This window comes from Ranitomeya imitator, chromosome 4 (genome assembly GCF_032444005.1).
Source record: "Ranitomeya imitator isolate aRanImi1 chromosome 4, aRanImi1.pri, whole genome shotgun sequence".
In the NCBI taxonomy this organism is placed as follows: domain Eukaryota; kingdom Metazoa; phylum Chordata; class Amphibia; order Anura; family Dendrobatidae; genus Ranitomeya; species Ranitomeya imitator.
Window position 1 is genome coordinate 218,163,192 of NC_091285.1, and position 21,492 is coordinate 218,184,683.

The following is a 21,492-nucleotide window of genomic DNA, read 5'->3' on the forward strand; positions in this document are numbered from 1 at the left end:
GAAACATTTCTGCGGATTGATGGCCTGGTCTGATCCAGACTTTGCATACAGACCCCATTCCCCTCCTCAGATCCTGTCCTGGTGATGTGTGAAAGCGAGGCGACAGGCGCAGTCTGGGGTGACGCTGGGAAGGAAATGTAGCCATATAGTAACGATAAAAATGAGACCCCTCTCTTCAGCTACCTCACCAGCCTTCCCCTGACTACACCTAACTGGAGGTCATGCTGTCCCCTCTATTACCCCAGACCCGCGTGCAGGTGCTCAGCCAGAACCACCATAGAATGGGTCCGCTTTTTGAAGATAATACTGCCATAGTGTTCTCACATAATACCGCCATATAGATCACACACAATACTATCAAATAGATCACACAATACTGTCATACAGTTCTCACATAATACCGCCATATAGATCACACATAATACCGCCAGTATTCTCACATACCACCATATAGATCACACATAATACCGCCAGTGTTCTCACATACCGCCATATAGATCACACATAATACCGCTAGTGTTCTCACATATCGCCATATGCTTCTCACATAATACCGCCAGTGTTCTCACATACCACCATATGCTTCTCACATAATACCGCCATATAGATCACCCATAATGCCGCCACATAGATCTCACATGTATTGTAAATAAAGACTCGGCCAGAATAAAGTCCTTTATTAATCTTTTTTAAACCATACCGAACGCATAATCCTCGACTCCCTCATCTCCCACAACAAAAATAATAAACCACAATGGGGAAAGACATGCAGGGGGAGAGGAGTGCATAGGAGAGGATTAGATACTGACTGCTGAGCCGTTCATCTAATCCTGTCCTGTGTGATACTATGCTGCGCTGTGTATCTAATCCTATCTTGTGTGATACTGTACACAGGACAGGATTAGCTACACAGGACTAGATTAGCTACACAGGACAGAGGTAGCAGTGGTAGATGGTATATAGAGGCAGGCAGCAGTGGTAGATGGTATATAGAGGCAGGCAGCAGTGGTAGATGGTATATAGGGGCAGGTAGCAGTGGTATATAGGGGCAGGTAGCAGTGGTATATAGGGGCAGGTAGCAGTGGTATATAGGGGCAGGTAGCAGTGGTATATAGGGGCAGGTAGCAGTGGTATATAGGATGGAAGGTAGCAGTGGTATATAGGGGCAGGTAGCAGTGGTATATAGGGGCAGGTAGCAGTGGTATATAGGGGGAAGGTAGCAGTGGTAGATGGTATATAGGGGCAGGTAGCAGTGGTATATAGGGGCAGGTAGTAGTGGTATATAGGGGCTGGTAGCAGTGGTATATAGGGGCAGGTAGCAGTGGTATATAGGGGCTGGTAGCAGTGGTATATAGGGGCAGGTAGCAGTGGTATATAGGGGCAGGTAGCAGTGGTATATAGGGGCAGGTAGCAGTGGTATATAGGGGCAGGTAGCAGTGGTACATAGGGGCAGGTAGCAGTGGTATATAGGGGCAGGTAGCAGTGGTATATAGGGGGAAGGTAGCAGTGGTATATAGGGGCAGGTAGCAGTGGTATATAGGGGCAGGTAGCAGTGGTATATAGGGGCAGATAGCAGTGGTATATAGGGGCAGGTAGCAGTGGTATATAGGGGCAGGTAGCAGCAGTGGTATATAGAGGCAGGTATGTTGTGAATTCTGTTGTCAAGCTCCCTCCTGTGGTCATGAATGGTACTTCGGCTGGTTCTGTCCATGGGCTTCCTCTGGTGGTTGTGAGTGGAGCTGCGGCTTCTGAGTTTCCTTCCACAGGTGACGAGGTTAATTCGTTAGCTGGCTGCTCTATTTAACTCCACTTAGATCATTGCTCCATGCCACCTGTCAATGTTCCAGTATTGGTCTAGTTCTCTCCTGGATCGTTCTTGTGACCTGTCTTCCCAGCAGAAGCTAAGTTCCTGCTTGTTTTTCTCTGGTTTGCTATTTTTCTGTCCAGCTTGCTATTTTGAATTTTGTCTTGCTTGCTGGAAGCTCTGGGACGCAGAGGGAGCGCCTCCGCACCGTGAGTCGGTGCGGAGGGTCTTTTTGCGCCCTCTGCATGGTCTTTTTGTAGTTTTTTGTGCTGACCGCAAAGTTACCTTTCCTATCCTCTGTCTGTTCAGTAAGTCGGGCCTCACTTTGCTAAATCTATTTCATCTCTGTGTTTGTAATTTTCATCTTTACTCAGTCATTATATGTGGGGGGCTGCCTTTTCCTTTGGGGAATTTCTCTGAGGCAAGGTAGCCTTTATTTTTCTATCTCTAGGGCTAGCTAGTTTCTTAGGCTGTGTCGAGTTGCATAGGGAGCGTTAGGAGCAATCCACGGCTATTTCTAGTGTGTGTGACAGGATTAGGGATTGCGGTCAGCAGAGTTCCCACGTCTCAGAGCTCGTCCTATATTATTAGTAACTATCAGGTCATTCCGTGTGCTCTTAACCACCAGGTCCATAATTGTCCTTACCACCAGGTCATAACACAGGTAGCAGTGGTATATAGGGGCTGGTAGCAGTGGTATATAGGGGCAGGTAGCAGTGGTATATAGGAGCAGGTAGCAGTGGTATATAGGGGCAGGTAGCAGTGGTATATAGGGGCAGGTAGCAGTGGTATATAGGGGCAGGTAGCGGTGGTATATAGGGGCAGGTAGCAGTGGTATATAGGGGCAGGTAGCGGTGGTATATAGGGGCTGGTAGCAGTGGTATATAGGGGCTGGTTGCAGTGGTATATAGGGGCTGGTAGCAGTGGTATATAGGGGCTGGTAGCAGTGGTATATAGGGGCAGGTAGCAGTGGTATATAGAGGCAGGTAGCGGTGGTATATAGGGGCTGGTAGCAGTTGTATATAGGGACAGGTAGCAGTGGTAGATGCATAAGAAAATACTCTGTACTTACCTTCAGTCCTCTCCCAGGAAGTGCTGAATCATGTTCAGGGCAGAGCAGTGTGACAATCTCCCTGCTCTGAACAGGTCGACAGTGAGCAGTGATTGCAGCCTGTGCTGTAATACTAAGTACAGGCTGCAATCACAGCTCCTGGCTGCAGATACTCACCCCGAACCTCTCTTCCCAGCAGCAGCTTCTCCCTGGCAGCTCCTGCTATGATCGCACACACTGAGCTGTGTGTGCGATGACAGAGGAAAATAAAAAACAAAATGGCCGCGATCTCCTCTCACAGCTGTGAGTAGCAGCTCAGTGGGCATGCCCAGGTCACAGCTGAGAGGCAGGAGAAGCAGCCTCAATGAAAGAGATGCGGTCGGGTCCGACTGTTGGCTCCTACTGAATGTCCATGGCTGCCGTAAGTGAGGAGTGCAAGTGTCGTGCCCAGACACACACACCCCCACTAATGAAAATGGCGGCCTCCAGTGGTAAAAGTAAAAATGAATAAATAAAGTATGAAAGTAGAACATTTACTTTTGTATTAAATATAATTGATTATATAATCAATAATTACCGTATATAATTTATTAATACAAAAACTAAAATCACGGCACCCTCCCTTTAAATGGAACCACACTGCCCTGACTTTGTCCACTGTGTATATTTCGCCTCAACGATATGATAATGACAACTAAACCTGGATTTACACTGGCCGATTGTTGTGAATGAGTGTGTCTAGGAGCGCACGTTTCATGATAATCAGGCTGCCAATCACCCAACAAATACGCAAAATGCTTGTTAGGTGAAATTATTTTTAAGCTTACACCATAGTAGGCAACATATTGTTCTATGTAAACAGAACATGTGCTCCCGAGAACAGTGACGGTACATACGCACATAGCGAGATCACTTATCATTCTTTGCACATAGGAAGTGTGGTTGACCTGTCTATAAAGGCTATTAAACGACCACCAATCATCAAACAAGTGGTGGTATAAAATTGTATTAAAGGGAACCTGTCATGTAAAAGAAAAACCCTATTAACAGGGTCAATCTGCACGTAATCGCATTCAAAAACAGTGTTGCTGCCGCTGTGAAAGCACAGCTACTAGGAGGAAATGAACTTTATTTGTCCCTGCAGCCTCTGGCTTTGTCATAGAGGCGTGGCCTCAGTCATCACTCGGTACATACTGAGCTGCAACTGTAACCACTCTGTAATGACTGATAGCCGGCTCTGCTTTGATTTACCACTGAGCCGGCTTTCATCATCGTGCTGGTCCCCTCTGACTGAAAGCCCGAGGCAGAATAAAGATCATTTCCTTCTTGTAGTCACGCTTTCAGTGCATCGGCCGCATAACTTAAAACACTATTAACTTGCGAATTAATCCAAATTCTGCAAGTTAATGTTCCTGGACAACCCTTTAAAAGTGGTGTGTATGCAATATGCTATCCATATGTGATAAACCCTGGTGCTTTCACCGATTACAAGGAACATGTGTCTCCAGCACTTGAGACTTTTCCCAAACTTAGAGGAATTGTTCTGATCACAGATTGTTCTCTTGATGTTGCCTGTTGCCCCAGTAGTGTAGTGGAGAGAGGGTGATGTTCAGGAGAAGAGAGCACTGGTTGGGGAATGCTGTCGCTGGCAATCAGAAGGGAGCCTGATGTATGCAAAACCAAAGGGGTGGACCGGTGCGCTGAGGTCCTTGGCCACACCAAGGGTGCGCCAACATCCTAATTTGCATGTTGTTTTTCTGGAAATTGGAACGAGCTGCAGACAAGATAAATCCGTTTATGCCATTTTACTTCAGTCTAATGAAATATCCGTCATTATTTCATGTTGGAGAGCAGATGTTTATAAATCACTTTAAATCTTTCCGTAAAATGTGCGAACGACGTTATGACAAATCGAATTGTGCTGATTGATGGATGGGAAGCAGTATCTTATCTACAGGGTCTGCAAACACATATTTAACACTGTCTTGTCTGATATCTAGCAGTCCTAAGAAAGTGAATGCGGTGGTGGCTGAGCATGCACAGTACTGAGGCACTGACACAGGGGTCTTTTATAGGATCAGTGGAGTCCCTGCTGTCGGAGCCCATTGATCGTGACAAATGTCATAATCCCACCATGGTTGCCGGCTGTGGGCATGTCACGTGACGCTCTGCTAACTAGTCTAATCTTTTCATTTTTACACAGCCCTCTGATCTCTAATGGCTTCTTGCCTTGTGTGTTTAGTCACTGGCCGGTGGCGTCCTCCGCTGTGACCTCCTTCCCTTTGTGTCTTCCATACAGTGTTAGCGCTGCTTTCCTGCTGTTCAGTGTCAATGATTTCACACTGGTTTCCTTATTTGTTGGGTATTTAGACAATTTAAGTAATTTCTCTCATCCGCATCCTCTCTAGGGTTCTCTAATCTTTCTTCATTACAGATTCTCCCCAGATGGAAGACTAATCGCTTCATGTAGTGATGATAAGACCTTACGAATCTGGGACACCACAAACAGAGTTTGCATTAACACCTTCATGGACTATAAAGGGTAAGTATTCATTATAAGCCAGAAGCCTTCACAAGCCATTATCCCAGCAATTTATGGCATTGATTTGGATCCCACTAAGCGCCAACTTATATGGCTTTTTGTATGTTACCAAACCCAGGAACTTTAAATGGAATCTGTCACCCAAAAAATCGTATATGAGCTAAGGCCACCGGCATCAGGGGCTTATCTACATCATTCTGTAATGCTGTAGATAAGCCCCCTATGTATCCTGAAAGATGAGAAAAAGAGGTTAGATTATACTCGCCCAGGGGCAGTCCCGGTCCAATGGGTGTCGCAGTCCGGCGTGTTATGATCTGGTGGTTTAGGAACAACATGAGACAAGCTCTGAAGGAGGTGGTATCTGTACTGACCGCAGACCCTGAACCTAGCAGCGCAACTAGAAATAGCCGTGGGGGGTACCTGACACTCCCTAGACCCCTCGGCACAGCCTAAGATCTAACTTCCCCTAAAGATGGAAACAGGAAACCTATCTTGCCTCAGAGAAAATCCCCAAAGAAAAGATAGCCCCCCACAAATATTGACGGTGAGAGGAGGGGAAAATAACATATGCAGAGATGAAATCAGATTTTAGCATAGGAGGCCAGTCTAGCTTGATAGATAGGACAGGAAAGGATACTGTGCGGTCAGTATAAAAACTACAAAACAATCCACACAGAGTTTACAAAATCTCCACACCTGACTAAAGGTGTGGAGGGTAAATCTGCTTCCCAGAGCTTCCAGCTAACAGAAAAAATCCATAATGACAAGCTGGACAAAAATAGAATGCACAGAACAATAAGTCCACAACATGTGGACTGAAATGAGCAAAGCCAGAACTTATCTTTGCAGAACTGATCAGGAAACCAGGAGAATCCAAGCAGAGATGTGAATCCAGCCAGAGAACATTGACAAGTGGCATAGGCTGAAGACTAGAGCCAGGTTAAATAGCAGAGCCAGGAGAGACGATTAGTGAAAGCAGCTGCAAAGCTAAACCCAAGGAGCAGCAGTTCCACTCAAAACCACCAGAGGGAGCCCAAGGGCAGAATTCACAAAAGTGCCATTTACAACCACCGGAGGGAGCCCAAGAACGGAATTCACAACACCGGCGCCTCCCATCTTCTTACAATGACATCCTCTTCTTGTCTTCACGCTCCGGCGCAGGCGTACTTTGTGTGCCCTGTTGAGGGCAGAGCAAAGTACTGCAGTGCGCAGGCTCCAGGAAAGGTCAGAGAGGCCCAGCGCCTGCGCACTGCAGTACTTTGCTCTGCCCTCAACAGGGCACACAAAGTACGCCGGAGCCGCGGCAGGAAGACAAGAAGAGGACGTCATCGTAAGAAGATGGGAGGCCCCGGACCGCCCCTGGGTGAGTATAATATAACCTGTTTTTCTTACCTTTCAGGTTACATCAGGGGAATGCTGTAGATAAGCCCCTTATGCCGGTGGCTTTAGCTCATATACGATTTTTGGGGTAACAGATTCCCTTTAAAGATCGCTATTTGCAATAATTAACTGAGTTCTCCTCCTCATCGAAGAATTGGAAGAAAGCTGTCTCTTTAGTGCCACCTATGGGTAGCTACGCTTTAAGAGGACTTTTAATTTAAATGGAGTTCCTCCCCCAATTGCGGTGACATCATTAATTCTAGAACAGACTTTCCTGTTGCCCTCCGTTCCAAAGTTATACCCCCTGGAAATAAAGTTACAGCGTTCCAATTCATGCAACTAGGTGTATACCACAGGACTTCTCTGTGGGTGCGGCAGTGTTTTGATTGGCCAGACTCAGAGGAGAAAAAGTAAATGCCCACAGAGTAGTTGTGTGGTAGTGTGGTATACGCCTAGTTGGTTGAAGGGAAAATTTTTCATCTTTATTTCTGGGGGTATAACTTTGCAATGGAGGAGCACAGGCAAAGATGAAAAACTGTTCAGGGATCAGTGGAGCTTTAGCAATTGGAGGAACACTCAACTTGAATTTTAAAAAATCCATTGAAAGGCCTTTTTTAACGCCTTCTCAAATATGATGTACCCGTATGTCATATTTGAGGTCCCCTTATTTATAGCAGGCTCAGAAATTGAGCCAGATTTATTGCCGGCAGATGATGCCTGTTTTATTCACAGCTGCTAAATGTCAGTGGCATTTACAGCACAGTGTCCAGAGGTTCCACCTACCCTGTGGCTCCCCGCAACCCAAACTTTAAGTGCCATAGGGTTGTCTTGATGGCTGCAGGTCTGCCGAAAAACGACGTGCCTGTTATGATGGCGCTTTGTGAATCTCAGCCTATGGCTGGCATTCATAAGAAACCATGATTTTTACCATAAACCACGATACTGTCCCCGCAAGTGACGTCACTGATGTCTGAACACTGGGTATTGTGACAACGCATTGCAATGCATTTTCACAGTGTGCATTGACTAGCTCATTCCCTGTAATAAGCATTCTGATAATGCTTTGTTTCAGGAAGGGGGCAGAGGCTGTGACAGTGACCGCAGCCTCTGCCCTCTGATGGCGCTTCATTTGGCAATCCCAGGATGCACTGTGATACTCAAACGAAGCATCAACACACAGGAAGTGGGGCAAAAATATACAATAGGGTGAAAAATGCAGAAGTGGTGCATGTGTTTCTATTATACACTGCTAGAAAAATAAAGGGAACACTTAAACAATACTATGTAACTCCAAGTCAATCAAACTTCTGTGAATTCAACCTGTCCAGTTATGAACCAACAATGATTATGAATCCGTTTCTCCTGCTGTTGTGCAAATGGAACAGACAACAGGTAGAAATGACAGCCCCTATAAAGCAGTGGTTCTGCAGGGGGTGACCATAGACCATTTCTCTGTTCTCATCCTCTTTGTCTGTTGTTTTGGTCACTTTTGCATTTTGTCATTGCTCACCTTACCGCTGCTCGTACAGTACAGTAGCATGAGGCAGTGTCTACAACCCACAGAAGTTGCTCATGTAGTGCAGCTCATCCAGGATGGCACATCAATGCGAACTGTGACAGCACAGTTTGCAGTGCATGGTTCCGATACCAGGAGACAGGCCAGTACACCAGGAGACATGGAGGGAGCTGTAGAAGGGCAGCAACCCAGCAGCAGGACCTCTATCTCCTCCTTTGTGCAAGGAGGAACAGAAGGAGCAGCGCCAGAGCCCTGCAAAATGACCTCCAGCAGGCCTCTAGATCCATGTGTCTGTTCAAACTGTCTGTTCAAACTGGAAACTCCCTTGACTTGGTCTTCTCCCGGCTTTGCTCAGTGGATGATTTCACAAACTCCCCTCTCCCACTCTCTGACCACCACCTTCTTTCATTCTCTATCAAGAACTGCCATCCCGCTCAGGTCACCCCCACTTTCCACACTTATAGAAACATACAGGCCATTAACACCCAGGAACTTATGAAGAACTTGCAGTCCTCATTGGCCCCAATCTCCTCCATCTCATGTCCTGATTCTGCTCTGAAGCATTACAATGAAACCCTGCAAAGTGCCCTGGATGAAGCTGCTCCTCCTATACATAAAACAACTCGGCACAGACGGCAACAACCGTGGCACACGCTGCAAACACGTTTCCTGCAGCGGTGCTCCAGGTGCGCAGAACGTCTGTGGAGAAAATCTAATCTACCCGAAGATTTCATCCATTATAAGTTCATGCTAAAGACATACAATTCTGCCCTTCACCTCTCCAAACAAACCTACTTCAACACCCTCATCACCTCCCTGTCCAATAACCCTAAACGTCTCTTTGACACGTTCCAGTCCCTACTCAACCCAAGAGCGCAGGCCCCAACCACGGATCTCCGTGCTGACAATCTGGCCAATTACTTCAAAGAAAAAATTGACCATATTCGACAGGAAATCATCTCCCAATCTCTTCATACCATGCACTGTCCTCCCTCCCCCACTGCATCTAGTTCACTCTCTGACTTTGAACCAGTTACAGAAGAAGAAGTAAGCAGGCTCCTTGCATCTTCTCGCCCGACCACTTGCACCAGTGACCCCATTCCGTCACATTTCCTCCAGTCCCTTTCCCCGGCTGTCACCTCTCACCTAACTAAAATATTCAACCTTTCCCTCACTTCCGGTATTTTTCCCTCCTCATTTAAGCATGCCATCATACATCCATTACTTAAAAAACCATCCCTCGACCAAAACTGTGCCGCTAATTATAGACCTGTCTCTAATCTTCCCTTCATCTCTAAACTCCTCGAACGCCTGGTCCACTCCCGTCTTACCCGCTATCTCTCAGATAACTCTCTTCTCGACCCTCTTCAATCTGGTTTCCGCTCTTTACACTCTACTGAAACTGCCCTCACTAAAGTCTCTAATGACCTACTAACAGCTAAATCTAATGGTCACTACTCCATGCTAATTCTCTTGGATCTCTCTGCAGCATTTGATACTGTGGATCATCAGCTCCTCCTCACTATGCTCCGCTCCATCGGCCTCAAGGACACCGTTCTCTCCTGGTTCTCCTCCTATCTCTCTGACCGATCCTTCACTGTATGTTTCGCTGGTTCCTCCTCCTCTCACCTTCCCCTTACTGTTGGGGTTCCTCAAGGATCAGTCCTAGGCCCCCTCCTCTTCTCTTTGTATACTGCCCCTATTGGACAAACAATCAGTAGATTTGGCTTCCAGTACCATCTCTATGCTGACGACACCCAACTATACACTTCTTCTCCTGATCTCACGCCTGCCTTATTAGAAAACACCAGTGATTGTCTTACCGCTGTCTCTAGCATCATGTCCTCCCTCTATCTGAAACTAAACCTGTCAAAAACTGAACTCCTCGTGTTTTCTCCCTCTACTAACCTACCTTTGCCTGACATTGCCATCTCCGTTTGCGGTTCCACCATTACTCCAAAGCAACATGCCCGCTGCCTTGGGGTCATCCTTGATTCTGACCTTTCATTCACCCCCCACATCCGATCACTGGCTCGCTCTTCTTACCTGCATCTCAAAAACATTTCTAGAATTCGCCCTTTTCTTACTTTCGACTCTGCAAAAACTCTTACTGTTTCACTTATTCATTCTCGTCTGGACTATTGTAACTCTCTACTAATCGGCCTCCCTCTTACCAAACTCTCCCCGCTCCAATCTGTCCTGAATGCTGCTGCCAGGATCATATTCCTCACCAACCGTTACACCGATGCCTCTACCTTGTGCCAGTCATTACACTGGTTACCCATCCACTCAAGAATCCAGTACAAAACTACTACCCTCATCCACAAAGCACTCCATGGCTCAGCACCACCCTACATCTCCTCTCTGGTCTCAGTCTACCACCCTACCCGTGCCCTCCGCTCCGCTGATGACCTCAGGTTAGCATCCTCAATAATCAGAACCTCCCACTCCCGTCTCCAAGACTTTACACGTGCTGCGCCGATTCTTTGGAATGCACTACCTAGGATAATACGATTAATCCCCAATCCCCACAGTTTTAAGCGTGCCCTAAAAACTCATTTGTTCAGACTGGCCTACCGCCTCAATGCATTAACCTAACGATCCCTGTGTGGCCTATACTAAAAAAAAAAAAAAAAAAAAAAAAAAAAAAAAAATTTATTAACTGGTTCATGCAGCTTTACATGAACACCCAAGCCTTACACTATGGCTGGTCCGAATAACTATAGCAATTGTTACCATCCACCTCTCGTGTCTCCCCTTTTCCTCATAGTTTGTAAGCTTACGAGCAGGGCCCTCACTCCTCTTGGTATCTGTTTTGAACTGTATTTCTGTTATGCTGTAATGTCTATTGTATGTACAAGTCCCCTCTATAATTTGTAAAGCGCTGCGGAATATGTTGGCGCTATATAAATAAAATTATTATTATTATTATTATTATTAAACTGTCAGAAACAGACTCCATGAGGGTGTTATGAGGGTCAACATCCAAAATTGGGGTGTTGTGCTTACAGGGTGATTAGCATTTGCCAGAAATCACCAAAATTGGAAGATTCAACATTGATCTCTGTGCTCTTCATGAATAAGAGCAGATTCACGCTGAGCACATGTGACAGAGTCTGAAGACGCCGTGGAGAACATTCTGCTGCCTGCAACATCCTCCAGCATGACCAGTTTGGCAGTGGCTCAGTAATGGTATGGGGAGGCATTTCTTTGGAGGGCCGCACAGCTTTTCATGTGGTAGTCAGAGGTTCCCTGACTGCCATTAGGTACTGGGATGAGATCCTCAGACCCATTGTGAGACCATATACAGATGCAGTGGGCCCTGGGTTCGTTCTATCTGATGCATGACAATACCTAGGCCTCGTAGCTGAGGACCCCAGACTTGAATCCAATCGAGCACATCTGGGACATCATGTCTTGTTCCATCCACCAACGCCATGTTGCCCCACAGACTGTCCAGGAGTTGACTGATGCTTTAATCCAGGTCTGGGAGGAGATCCCTCACTAGAACATCCACCGCCTCATCAGGAGCATGCCCAGGCATTGTAGAGAGGTCATACTGCCAAGTGGGGGCCACACACACTACTGAGCATCATTTCCCTGTCTTGAGGCATTACCACTGAAGTTGGATCAGCCTGTAACTTGATTTTCCACTTTGATTTTGAGCATCATTCCAAATCCAGACCTCCATGGGATATTCATTTTGATTTGCATTGATTATTTTTGTGTTTTATTGTTCTCAATGCATTCCATTATGTAATGAATAAAGATTTGCAACTGGAATATTTCATTCAGTGATACCTAGGATGTAATATTTTAGTGTTTGCTTTATTTTTTTTCGAGCAATGCACTTTTCCTCTAATTGTTCCACTCCTAATTTTGGCTTACAAATACTGATTGTAAAAAAACTCAACAAATACTCAATGTGTGAATCGAAATGCCAGAATTACTCTTTTTTTTTGTCTTGGCAATACCACAAAAAATGCAATAAGAAGTGCTGCAATTGCTGCAAAAATGCCTCTTCTAATGTCCTTAGAGAGAGAGTTTGGACAAGCAGCATGAAACTGCCCCAGGTCCAAACTGTCAATCTTCAGGAGTATCCTCTGCAAAACGGGAGACTGGGAAAAGGAAGTGATGCTTTTCTGAAGAAAAGAAGTCGAGGCAATTCCTTTTTAAAGAGATTGTCTGGGTTGTATAAAGTAAGTTGAAAAAAGCCACATTTACTGGTCTTCCATTTCTTTCAGGCATTCCAATGATGTTCGGTTTAATCCATCGGGAACGTGTGTCGCCTCAGCATGGTCTGACAGTACGGTGAAAGTCTGGGATATTCGCATGAACAAATTACTGCAGCATTATCAAGGTAACACATTTAGGTTGCCTAAAATCTCTGCAACTGATTAATGGACATAAGATGGGAACAAAACCGATTTATTTATTTATTTATTTTTTAATGCTTTTATCCCTACAAAAATGACAAGATCTCTACTGTTCCATGTGCTTCTGCAGCTCTGGATGGTATCTTCCAAATGCTAGATAGGAAGTTCAGTACCGGTGATATGGCCCACATTTTTAGTGGAAGCACACCTGTTAATTTGGAATCAGCAGAAAGATAGCGCCGGTCTCATTAAAACTGCGCATGCGCTCCTCCTGTACAAAGATGGCGGCGGTCAGTGAATCATTCGGCTGATCCCGCGACGGTGTTCCGCTGGTTGTACCGCGCAAGAGGTTGCGCACAGATTATACAGTGTGTGTGTGGTGCGTTTGGCATAAACAGTGTGTGTGGTGTGACGGTGTTCCGCTGGTGGTACCACGCAAGAGCTGTCAGTACGCCGGGACACTAGGGATAAATGCGGTATCCACCGCTAATAGAGTGTGACACACTCTATTAGCGGTGGATACCGCATTTATCCCTAGTGTCCCGGCGTACTGACAGCTTTTAAGCCTCAGCGCCACCTATTATTCTGACTCACCGTCAGTTGACCAGCCTGGTTCTGTTTCCTCCCGGCTTGTTGCCTTTTTTTCCAGCATGTCTGATTGATGCAAATCCGATTATTCTATTGTTTTTGGGGCCATACAAGTATACAATTATACCTAGCACACTGATGAAGGTCGAGTATCGACCGAAACGTTTGTGATTTACTGTATGTAATAAATCCCCACTTTTTTGCATCACAACACCCTGGAGTGTGCTAGTCACTTTATATTGTACCCATCACTTGGGTGTCCCAATATGGCGGTCGGTGAACTTACGCCGCTTGGAATTCTGGGATCCGGACATATCTGGACTGAACAGGATTTGAAGACATTACAAGGTAAGTATATATCTAATACTAGATTGTGGCCCGATTCTAACGCATCGGGTATTCTAGAATATGCATGTCCCCTTAGTATATGGACAATGATGATTCCAGAATTCGCGGCAGACTGTGCCCGTCGCTGATTGGTCGAGGCAACCTTTATGACATCGTTGCCATGGCAACCATTATGACATCTACGTCGATACTGTGCCCGTCGCTGAATCAGAAACGTGGGATTTCTACGTCCTTTATGACATCATCATCGCTGTGCCCGTTGCTGATTGGTCGAGGCCGCGGGATTTCCAGGACAGACAGAAAGACAGACAGACGGAAAAACCCTTAGACAATTATATATATAGATATACACTGTGTTCCAAATTATTATGCAAATTGGATTTAAGTGTCATAAAGAGTTAACTGTTTTGTTTTTCAAATAAACTTGTGGATGGTATTGTGTCTCAGGGCTCAATAGATAACTGAAATCAATCTTAAACACATGTGATAATTAGTTTTCCAGGTGATTCTAATTAAAGGAAAACTACTTAAAAATGATGTTCCACATTATTAAGCAGGCCACAGGTTTCAAGCAATATGGGAAACAAAAATGATCTCTCTGCTGCTGAAAAGCGTTAAATAGTGCAATGCCTTGGACAAGGTTTAAAAACATTAGATATTTCACAAAAACTTGAGTGATCATCATACTGTGAAGAGATTTGTGACTGAAACAGAGCACATACAGAGTTTATGCAGATAAAGGCATAATGAGGAAGGTTTCTGCCAGACAAATTCATTGGATTAAGAGAGCAGCTGCCAAAATACCATTACAAAGCAGCAAACAGTTATTTGAAGCTGCTCGTGCCTCTGGAGTCCCTCGAACCCCAAGGTGTATGATCCTTCAAAGGCTTGCTGTGGTGCATAAACCTACTATTCGGCCACCCCTAAACAGTGTTCATGAGCAGAAACGGTTGCAGTGGGCCCAGACATACATGAAGACTAATTTTCTAACAGTTTTGTTTACTGATGAGTGTCGAGCAACCCTGGATGGTCCAGATGGATGGAGTAGTGGATGGCCACCATGTCCCAACAAGGCTGCGATGTCAGCAAGGAGGTGGAGGAGTCATGTTTTGGACCGGAATCTGTTGTGAATTCCGCTCTTGGGCTCCCTCCGGTGGTTGTAAGTGTCACTTTTGTGAGTTCTGCTCTTGGGCTTCCTCTTGTGGTTTCTAGTGGTATGGCTGCTCCTTGGAGTTAGCTGTCATCAGCTGCCTCCACTTATTGTCCGCTATTTAAGTCTGGCTCTTTATTCAGCCTGTGCCACTTGTCAATGTTCCTAGCTGGATTCACATCTCTGCTTGGATTCTCCTGGTTTCCTGACCAGTTCTGCAAAGATAAGTTCTGGCCTTGCTCATTTCAGTCCACATGTTGTGGACTTATTGTTCTGTGAATTCTATATTTGTCCAGTTGTCAGTATGGATTTTTTCTGTTAGCTGGAAGCTCTGGGAAGCAGATTTACCCTCCACACCTTTAGTCAGGTGTGGAGATTTTGTAAACTCTGTGTGGATTGTTTTGTAGTTTTTATACTGACCGCACAGTATCCTTTCCTGTCCTATCTATCAAGCTAGACTGGCCTCCTATGCTAAAATCTGATTTCATTTCTGCGTATGTTATTTTCCCCTCCTCTCACCGTCAATATTTGTGGGGGGCTATCTTTCCTTTGGGGATTTTCTCTGAGGCAAGATAGGTTTCCTGTTTCCATCTTTAGGGGAAGTTAGATTTTAGGCTGTGCCGAGGAGTCTAGGGAGCGTCAGGTACCCCCCACGGCTATTTCTAGTTGCGCTGCTAGGTTCAGGGTTTGCGGTCAGTACAGATACCACCTCCTTCAGAGCTTGTCTCATGTTGTTCCTAAACCACCAGATCATAACAGTACAAGTGGCCAAAAATGAATTAAATGCATCTCAAAAGAAGGAAAAGAAAGTTCTGAACCATTTTTTTTCTGTTCTTTGGTTTTGTCTTTTTTTTTTTCCTCTTGATATCTGGGTGGTTCAGGATATATGTTTTGGCATGGATGTTCAGGGTTTGTTTTCTCGTGTGGATCAACTTGCTGCAAGAGTACAGAATATCCAGGACTATGTTGTCCAGACTCCGGCTTTAGAGCCCAGAATTCCTACTCCTGATTTGTTTTTTGGGGACAGATCCAAGTTTTTGAACTTTAAAAATAACTGCAAATTGTTTTTTGCTTTGAAACCCCGTTCTTCTGGTGATCCCATGCAGCATTTGAAAATCATCATATCCTTGCTGCGTGGTGATCCTCAAGACTGGGCTTTTTCTCTTGAAACAGGGGATCCGGCATTATTGAATGTAGATGCATTTTGTCAAGCGCTCGGATTATTGTATGACGAACCTAATTCTGTGGATCATGCAGAAAAGACCCTGTTGGCCTTGTGTCAAGGTCAGGAAGCGGCAGAATTATACTGCCAGAAATTTAGAAAATGGTCTGTGCTCACTAAATGGAATGAAGAGGCTCTGGCTGCTATTTTCAGAAAAGGTCTTTCTGAAGCCCTTAAAGATGTTATGGTGGGCTTTCCTATGCCTGCCGGTTTGAGCGAATCTATGTCTCTAGCCATTCAGATTGATCGGCGTCTGCGCGAGCGCAAAGCTGTGCACCATATGGCAGTATCCTCTGAGCATAGTCCTGAACCTATGCAATGTGATAGGATTTTGACTAGAATAGAACGGCAGGAATTCAGACGTCAGAATAGGCTGTGCTTTTACTGTGGTGATTCGGCTCATGTTATCTCTGATTGCCCTAAGCGTACTAAGAGAGTCGCTAGGTCTGTTACCATTAGTACAATACAGCCTAAATTTCTCTTATCTGTGACCCTGATTTGCTCATTGTCGTCCTTTTCTGTCATGGCATTTGTGGATTCAGGTGCTGCCCTGAACTTAATGGACTTAGAATTCGCCAGGCGCTGTGGTTTTTCCTTGCAGCCTTTGCAGAGCCCTATTCCTTTGAGGGGCATTGATGCTACACCCTTGGCCAAGGATAAACCTCAGTACTGGACACAGATGACTATGTACATGGCTCCTGCACATCAGGAAGATTGCCGTTTTCTGGTGTTGCATAACCTGCATGATGTTGTTGTGCTGGGATTTCCATGGTTACAGGAACATAATCCGGTGCTGGATTGGAAAATTATGTCGGTGACTAGTTGGGGTTGTCGAGGAGTACATAGTGACATTCCTTTGATGTCAATTTCCTCTTCCCCCTCTTCTGAGGTCCCTGAGTTTTTGTCGGATTTCCAGGATGTATTTGATGAGCCCAAGTCCAGTTCCCTTCCTCCACATAGGGACTGTGATTGTGCTATTAACTTGATTCCTGGTTGGAAGTTCCCTAAGGGCCGACTTTTCAATCTGTCTGTGCCAGAGCGTGCCGCCATGCGGAGCTATGTTAAGGAATCTTTGGAGAAAGGGCATATTCGGCCCTCTTCGTCACCATTGGGAGCGGGTTTCTTTTTTGTTGCTAAGAAGGATGGCTCCTTGAGACCCTGTATTGATTATCGTCTTCTTAATAAGATCACGGTCAAATTCCAATACCCCTTGCCTTTGCTTACTGATTTGTTTGCTCAGATTAAGAGGGCTAGTTGGTTTACTAAGATTGACCTCCGAGGGGCATATAATCTTGTTCGTATTAAACAGGGTGACGAATGGAAAACTGCATTTAATACACCCGAAGGCCATTTTGAATACCTTGTGATGCCATTTGGGCTCTCTAATACTCCATCTGTGTTCTAGTCTTTCATGCATGATATTTTCCGCAATTATCTTGATAAATTCATGGTCGTATATTTGGATGATATTTTGATTTTTTTCCAATGATTGGGAGTCTCATGTGAAGCAGGTCAGGATGGTGTTCCAGATCCTTCGTGATAATGCTTTATTTGTGAAGGGGTCTAAGTGCCTATTTGGAGTTCAGAAGGTCTCTTTTTTGGGTTTTATTTTTTCTCCCTCGTCTATAGAAATGGATCCTGTTAAGGTTCAAGCTATTCATGACTGGATCCAATCCACATCTGTGAAGGGACTTCAAAAATTTTTGGGCTTTTCTAATTTCTATCGCCGTTTCATTGCCAACTTTTCCAGTGTGGTTAAGCCTCTTACTGATTTGATGAAGAAAGGCGCTGATGTGACTAATTGGTCCTCTGAGGCTGTTGAGGCCTTTCAGGAGCTTAAACGCCGATTTACTTCTGCCCCTGTATTGCGTCAACCGGATGTTTCTCTTCCTTTTCAGGTTGAGGTCGACGCTTCTGAGATTGGGGCAGGGGCCGTTTTGTCTCAGAGGAAGTCTGATGGTTCTTTGATGAAACCGTGTGCTTTTTTTTCCAGAAAGTTTTCGCCTGCGGAACGCAATTATGATGTCAGCAATCAGGAGTTGTTGGCTATGAAGTGGGCGTTTGAGGAGTGGCGACATTGGCTTGAGGGAGCTAAACACCGTGTTGTGGTCCTGACCGATCATAAGAATCTGATTTACCTCGAGTCGGCCAAGCGGCTGAATCCTAGACAGGCTCGTTGGTCCCTGTTTTTCTCCCGTTTTGATTTTGTGGTCTCGTATCTTCCGGGATCTAAGAATGTTAAGGCTGATGCCCTCTCTAGGAGTTTTTCGCCTGATTCTCCTGGAGTCCTGGAGCCGGTTGGCATTCTTAAGGAGGGGGTGATTCTTTCTGCTATCTCCCCTGATTTGCGGCGGGTGCTTCAGGAATTTCAGGCTGATAGGCCTGACCACTGTCCAGTGGGGAAGCTGTTTGTTCCTGATAGATGGACAAGTAAGGTAATTTCTGAGGTTCATTGTTCAGTGTTGGCTGGTCATCCTGGGATTTTTGGTACCAGAGATTTGGTTGCTAGGTCCTTTTGGTGGCCTTCCTTGTCTCGCGATGTGCGTGCTTTTGTGCAGTCCTGTGGGACTTGCGCCTGGGCCAAGCCTTGCTGTTCCCGCGCTAGTGGGTTGCTTTTGCCTTTGCCGGTCCCTGAGAGGCCCTGGACGCATATTTCCATGGATTTTATTTCGGATCTTCCTGTTTCTCAGAAGATGTCTGTCATCTGGGTGGTTTGTGACCGGTTTTCTAAGATGGTCCATCTGGTACCTTTGCCTAAGTTGCCTTCCTCCTCAGATCTGGTTCCATTGTTTTTTCAGCATGTGGTTCGTTTGCATGGCATTCCGGAGAATATTGTGTCTGACAGAGGTTCTCAGTTTGTCTCTAGATTTTAGCAGGCCTTTTGTGCTAGGATGGGCATTGATTTGTCTTTTTCTTCAGCGTTTCATCCTCAGACTAATGGCCAAACTGAGCGAACTAATCAGACCTTGGAGACCTATTTGAGATGCTTTGTGTCTGCTGATCAGGATGATTGGGTGTCTTTCTTGCCGTTGGCCGAGTTTGCCCTTAATAATCGGGCTAGTTCGGCTACTTTGGTTTCACCTTTCGTTTGTAATTTTGGTTTTCATCCTCGTTTTTTTTCTGGGCAGGTTGAGCCTTCTGATTGTCCTGGTGTTAATTCTGTGGTGGACAGGCTGCAGCAGATTTGGACTCATGTGGTGGACAATTTGACGTTGTCTCAGGAAAGGGCTCAATGTTTTGCTAACCGCCATCGGTGTGTTGGTCCCCGGCTTCATGTGGGGGATTATTGGTCCTTATAAAATTTCTGAAATTATTAATCCGGTGTCTTTTCGTTTGGCTCTTCCTGCCTCTTTTGCTATTCATGATGTTTTCCATAGATCTTTGTTGCGGAGATATGTGGTGCCCGTTGTTCCCTCGGTTGACCCTCCTGCCCCGGTGTTGGTTGAGGGAGAGTTGGAATATGAGGTTGAGAAGATTTTGGATTCTCGTTTTTCGAGGCGGAGGCTTCAGTATCTTGTCAAGTGGAAGGGTTATGGCCAGGAGGATAATTCTTGGGTTGTTGCCTCCGATGTTCATGCTACAGATTTGGTTCGTGCTTTTCTATTGGCTCGTCCTGATCGGCCTGGGGGCTCTGGTGAGGGTTCGGTGACCCTTCCTCAAGGGGGGGGTACTGTTGTGAATTCCGCTCTTGGGCTCCCTCCGGTGGTTGTAAGTGGCACTTTTGTGAGTTCTGCTCTTGGGCTCCCTCTTGTGGTTTCTAGTGGTATGGCTGCTCCTTGGAGTTAGCTGTTATCAGCTGCCTCCACTTATTGTCCGCTATTTAAGTCTGGCTCTTTATTCAGCCTGTGCCACTTGTCAATGTTCCTAGCTGGATTCACATCTCTGCTTGGATTCTCCTGGTTTCCTGACCAGTCCTGCAAAGATAAGTTCTGGCTTTGCTCATTTCAGTCCACATGTTGTGGACTTATTGTTCTGTGCATTCTATATTTGTCCAGTTGTCAGTATGGATTTTTTCTGTAAGCTGGAAGCTCTGGGAAGCAGATTTACCCTCCACACCTTTAGTCAGGTGTGGAGATTTTGTAAACTCTGAATTGTTTTGTAGTTTTTATACTGACCGCACAGTATCCTTTCCTGTCCTATCTATCAAGCTAGACTGGCCTCCTATGCTAAAATCTGATTTTATTTCTGCGTATGTTATTTTCCCCTCCTCTCACCGTCAATATTTGTGGGGGGCTATCTTTCCTTTGGGGATTTTCTCTAAGGCAAGATAGGTTTCCTGTTTCCATCTTTAGGGGAAGTTAGATTTTAGGCTGTGCCGAGGGGTCTAGGGAGTGTCAGGTACCCCCCACGGCTATTTTTAGTTGCGCTGCTAGGTTCAGGGTTTGCAGTCAGTACAGATACCACCTCCTTCAGAGCTTGCCTCATGTTGTTCCTAAACCACCAGATCATAACAGGAATCATAAGGAAACAGCTGGTAGGGCCCTTTAAGGTTCCTGAAGGTGTGAAAATGACCTGTCAAAGTATATAGAGTTTCTGACTGACAACTTTCTTACATGTTATAAAAAGCAGAAACGTGCCTTCAGGAGCAAAATCATCTTCATGCATGATAATGCACCATCTCATGCTGCAAAGAATACCTCTGAGTCATTGGCTGCTATGGGCATAAAAGGAGATAAACTCATGGTGTGGCCACCATCTTCCCCTGACCTCAATCCTATAGAGAACCTATGGAGTATCATCCAGCACAAGATCTATGAAGGTGGAGGCAGTTCACATCAAAACAGCAGCTCTGGGAAGCTATTCTGACTTCATGCAAAGACGTACAAGCAGAAACTCTCCAAAAACTCACAAGTTCAATGGATGCAAGAATTGTGAAGGTGATATCAAAGAAGGGGTCCTATGTTAACATGTACAGTTAGGTCCATATATATTTGGACAGAGACAACATTTTTCTTATTTTGGTAATAGACATTACCACAATGAATTTTAAACAAAACAATTCAGATGCAGTTGAAGTTCAGACTTTCAGCTTTCATTTAAGGGTATCCACATTAAAATTGAATGAAGGGTTTAGGAGTTTCAGCTCCTTAACATGTGCCACCCTGTTTTTATAGGGAACAAAAGTAATTGGACAGATTCAATAATTTTAAATAAAATGTTCATTTTTAGTACTTGGTTGAAAACCCTTTGTTGGCAATGACTGCCTGAAGTCTTGAACTCATGGACCTCACCAGACGCTGTGTTTCCTCCTTTTTGATGCTCAGCCAGGCCTTCACTGCAGTGGTTTTCAGTTGCTGTTTGTTTGTGGGCCTTTCTGTCTGAAGTTTAGTCTTTAACAAGTGAAATGCATGCTCAATTGAGTTGAGATCAGGTGACTGACTTGGCCATTCAAGAATATTCCACTTCTTTGCTTTAATAAACTCCTGGGTTGCTTTGGCTTTATGTTTTGGGTCATTGTCCATCTGTAGTATGAAACGACGACCAATCAGTTTGGCTGCATTTGGCTGGATCTGAG

At 45.3% G+C, this 21,492-nt stretch overlaps 1 protein-coding gene across 2 annotated transcripts in view; it reads left to right on the forward strand.

The window, feature by feature from the left end:
- Positions 1 to 21,492, forward strand: part of POC1B (POC1 centriolar protein B) — a 188,270-nt gene that overhangs the window by 43,379 nt on the left and 123,399 nt on the right. For both annotated transcript variants that reach the window (XM_069764379.1, XM_069764380.1), the window contains exons 5-6: positions 5,290 to 5,397; positions 12,538 to 12,653. In XM_069764379.1, the coding sequence (XP_069620480.1) occupies positions 5,290 to 5,397; positions 12,538 to 12,653 (224 nt within the window). The remainder of the gene's footprint in view (positions 1 to 5,289; positions 5,398 to 12,537; positions 12,654 to 21,492) is intronic.